General features: G+C 39.2%; 1 protein-coding gene across 1 annotated transcript; it reads right to left on the bottom strand.

Moving 5' to 3' along the window:
* Nucleotides 1-2,445: 2,445 nt before the first annotated feature.
* Nucleotides 2,446-3,156, bottom strand: LOC141641130 (uncharacterized). Its single transcript, XM_074449805.1, has one exon. The coding sequence runs from the start codon at nucleotides 3,154-3,156 to the stop codon at nucleotides 2,446-2,448; it is 711 nt and encodes a 236-aa protein (XP_074305906.1).
* Between the last annotated feature and the right edge of the window lie 1,110 nt (nucleotides 3,157-4,266).

The raw sequence follows: 4,266 nt of genomic DNA, 5'->3' as shown, positions 1-4,266 counted from the left end.
CTCCATGACTCCTGTTAAACCATACGTGCAAATCTTTAGGCTGTAACTGAATATGTAGAGCCTGCTGTATCAGAGTAAAGCATTGAATACTATAGCAGCAAGCACAAAAGAAGTGATGATGGTTTTCATCTCCATTAGCACACAGAAAACAAGCAGGATCCACTCCAACCCCCATTCTAACCAGACGATCTTTGGTCATAAGCCTTCCTTGAACAGCTGCCCAATAAATAAAAGAAGTTTTGGGTATGTTCAGACGATTCCAACAGACATATCTCCATTCCACTTTGGGTTTAATATCTCGCAGCCAGTTATAACCACTGCTGACTTCATAATTCTTATCCTCCCCAAGCCATTGACCAGAGACATAAGCAGGTGCAAAAGTCTTAAAAAGAGAAGCAAACTTTTTCCAAGACCAGCTACAATCACTAGGTGGTTCATAGCTAGTCCAATCTCTTCCTTTTATATACACTTGGTTCACCCATTTCACCCACAAATGATCCTTTTTGGCTGCAATCCACCACACATATTTACCCAATAGGCTTTTGTTCCACAGTTTAGAAGCCTTTATACCAAGCCCTCCTTCATCTTTGGGTGTGCAACAAGTATCCCACTTAATGTTAGGTGATTTCATATATGTATCTTTGCTCCCCAAAGATAATTCCTGCAGATATTGTCAATTTTCTTCAGGATGCCATTAGGAATAAGGAAAACTGAGGATCAATAAGAGTGAAGACTTGAAAGTACAGCATTCACTAGAACAAGTCTCCCAGAATAAGTAAGGTGTCTAGCCCCCCAAGATCTTATCCTTGCAGTGATCTTATCAATGAGCTTCATGCCTTCATTTTTTGTAAGTTTCTTGGATGAGATAGGGACACCTAAATATCTAAAGGGCAAGGATCCTCTCTTGAAACCAGACACTTGCAGAATGCTATTAATAGAAGCTTGGGGCATTCCATTGAAGTATATATCAGACTTTTCCTTATTAAGGGACAAGCCAGAGGCAATAGAAAAGGTAGAGAATGCCCTAAGCAACCACATAATAGAAACTTCATCCCCTTTGGAAAATAAAAGTAAGTCATCAGCAAAAAGCAAGTGGTTAAGCTGCATAGGACCACACATAGGGTGGAATTTGAAATCCTGTTGATGACCTACAACCTTCAAGATTCTAGAAAGATATTCCATACAGATTGTAAAAAGGAGAGGAGACAGTGGATCTCCTTGTCTAAGGCCTCTACACCCTTTGAAAAAGCCAAAAGAATTCCCATTTAAGGATAAAGAGTAAGAAGGAGAAGTAACACAAACCATCACTAAATCAATGAACTTCTGAGGAAATTTCAAGGCAGAGAGCATTTGTGAGAGAAATTCCCACTCAACAGTGTCGTATGCTTTTCTTAGATCAATTTTAATAAGACAACGAGGGGAAGCAGCTTTCCTTTTATACAGTCTAACAATGTCTTGGCAGATTAAAATATTTTCCACAATATTTCTCCCTTTGATGAACCCTCCCTGGTTACTACTAATAATATCAGGCAACACTTGACCCTGTCTTGTGCACAAGATCTTAGCAATGCATTTGTAGACAGTATTACAACATGCTATAAGCCTAAATTCCATGACACTCACAAGGTTTGCATTTTTAGGAATAAGTGTGATAGAAGTAGCATTAATTTGTTTCAACAATTTCCCAGTGTTAAAGAAAGAATTCACAGCATTAAAGATATCCCCACCCATAATATCCCAAGAGTCCTTGAAGAATTGGCTGTTATAGCCGTTAGGCCCAGGAGATTTAGTAGAAGGGATGGAGAAGATACATTCTTTGACCTCATCAAGCGACACAGGTTTGAGGAGAATGGCAGCATGAGCAAGGGTAATAGTTTTACCTGATCTGACAGTAGGCACATGAAGTTTAGTTACAGGCTTGCCAGTCCCCAGTAAGTCTTGATAATATGCCAAGAAAGAATTTTCAATAGCATTAGGATCAGAATGAGAATGGCCCTGCATATCTTTAATTTGAAGGACCTTGTTATGAACTTGCCTAGCCTTAATCTTCCTATGATAGAAAGCAGTATTTTCATCCCCCTCTTTAAGCCATTCAGCTTTAGCTTTTTGTTGAAGGAAACTAAATTGAGCTTTTTGAAGGTCAGAAAACAACTTAGCAGCCTCCCTCTCATTTTGTCTAAGAGTCATGTCCCCTGGCTGCCTCTGCAGTTCAGTTTGGATATCATCCAGCTGCTGCCTTGCCACAGCAGTAGCCTTTTCAATATCAGAAAATCTATTTTTTTTCAATAATTTCAGAGGTTTCTTCAGATTCCTTAACTTATTGACAATTTGAAACATACTAATGCCAGGGACAGGTTTGTTCCACTCCATTTTGACCAACTCTTTAAAATCAGGATCCATACCCCACAAGTTGAAATATCTGAAAGAAACTTTTTTAGTTTGGCATCACTCCTTCCTATAGCAGATTATAGGGGTATGATCAAACAGCCCTTCATTCATAAAATAGGCATAGCTATCAGGATATTTGAGCAGCCAATCATTGGACACAAGACATCTATCAATGCGAGAATAGACCCTAGTAGCATGATCTTGTTTGTTATTCCATGTAAAGAATGATCCCTGGGCTTGAATGTCAGTGATGTCACAGGAGTCAACACACTGTCTAAAATCTACCAGTTCATTCCACATGACAGGTCTACCAAGTCTCTCATTAAAATTAAGAATAGAGTTGAAGTCCCCACAGACACACCAAGGCTGGGTAATTTGACTACTAATTTGTTGCAACTCTCTCAATAAGAATTTCCTATCAGCCTCATCATTGAACCCATATATAACAGTAAAACAAAATTTATCACCAGTAATATTTTGAACCACATCAACTGTGATTTGCTGAGCAGTACAGTCTCGAGTAGTCACATGAAACACCTGTGGATCCCAAATTAACCACACACGACCTCCAGGATGATGTAAATTATTATTGATACTAATCCAGTGTTGACCCAGATTATTAAGAATAGCAGTAAAATCCTGAGTCTTCACCTTTGTTTCAACTAAACCATAAAGACCTATTTTATTCAAATGTAAAAACCACTTTATTTCAGCTTGCTTATTAGGGTGGTTCATGCCTCTAACATTCCAACAACCAATGTTATCCATTATTAATTAATATCTGAGTACCAGTTCCCCATTCTTGTCAGATTTATCACTCTTACATCACTAACAACTTCAACATAGGAGTTCATAGGTGATGGAGGAGTGATATGATCCTGCCTAGTAAGGTGAATAATAGGACTCACAGGAATAAGAACTCTTTAATTGTGATGGGTTGGACCTCCAAACTTAGGTGAAGAAGGGGACATTCTAGGTGGAGCAGCAGCGATTTTATGAGGAGGTACAAGTCTCACAATAGGTCTCCATACCTGAACCTGTTTAGGTTTAACAGGAGCAGGTGCAGCTGGAGGTGCTGCAGCTTTCTTCCTGCATTGTTCAGTAGTATGGCCTATTCCTTTACAGTCAGAACATACATCAGGTCTCCATTCATATTCGACCAACACACAGACTTCCATTCCTTTCTCATCCTTAAAAAAATAATTTTTTAGGCGATGCTTGACCCACTTGAACCTCTACCATTAGCCTTGCATATCCCAATCTACTTTTGTCCATAGTAGCACCATCAGCACGCATAAAGTTACCAAATTAAGATCCCAACTTACCCAGAGTTTTTTCTCCCCAGAATTTTAATCCCAAACCACACAATCTAATCCAGATAGGAACAGCTTTTACCTTCTCCTTAGCAAGAGACGTTGTTTTAGTCCATGGCTTCACCACTAATGGTTTGTTATCAAACATAGGGAACCCTTGTTTAAGTACAAGATCTCTACATTCCAAAGTAGGGAAGTGAACAAGAAAAGCACCATTCGGAAGGAACGATATCTTATCATACTTATATTTCCCCCATAAACGATTAACAAACCCAGACAATAGTTCCCATGGGGGATTACCTCCCAGAACATAACAAATTACAGCTGTAGACCAGTAATCAATTTCTAGTTGCACAGCCTCCATGGATAATTGAAGCAGAGGAGGAGAGGAAGGACTAGAATCACTTACTGGAGTTTCGGTGTGTTTTCTGCCTTTGACCTGAGTCCATCCATCCTCAGTACCAGCTACTTCATTATCACGAATTGTTGGAGCTACATCTTCAGCCTCAAGAATTATTGAAACTTCCTCATCCTCTTCATTCTCAGATATGATCTCATGTTCACC

Source organism: Silene latifolia, chromosome 2 (assembly GCF_048544455.1).
Source record: "Silene latifolia isolate original U9 population chromosome 2, ASM4854445v1, whole genome shotgun sequence".
Lineage (NCBI taxonomy): Eukaryota > Viridiplantae > Streptophyta > Magnoliopsida > Caryophyllales > Caryophyllaceae > Silene > Silene latifolia.
Note: the sequence above shows the minus strand (reverse complement) of the source record. Positions and strands in the feature narration are given on the sequence as shown.

Bases quoted from the DNA above. Each gene is read 5' to 3' on its own strand.
- LOC141641130 (XM_074449805.1), bottom strand. From the start codon at position 3,156: ATGGATAACATTGGTTGTTGGAATGTTAGAGGCATGAACCACCCTAAT.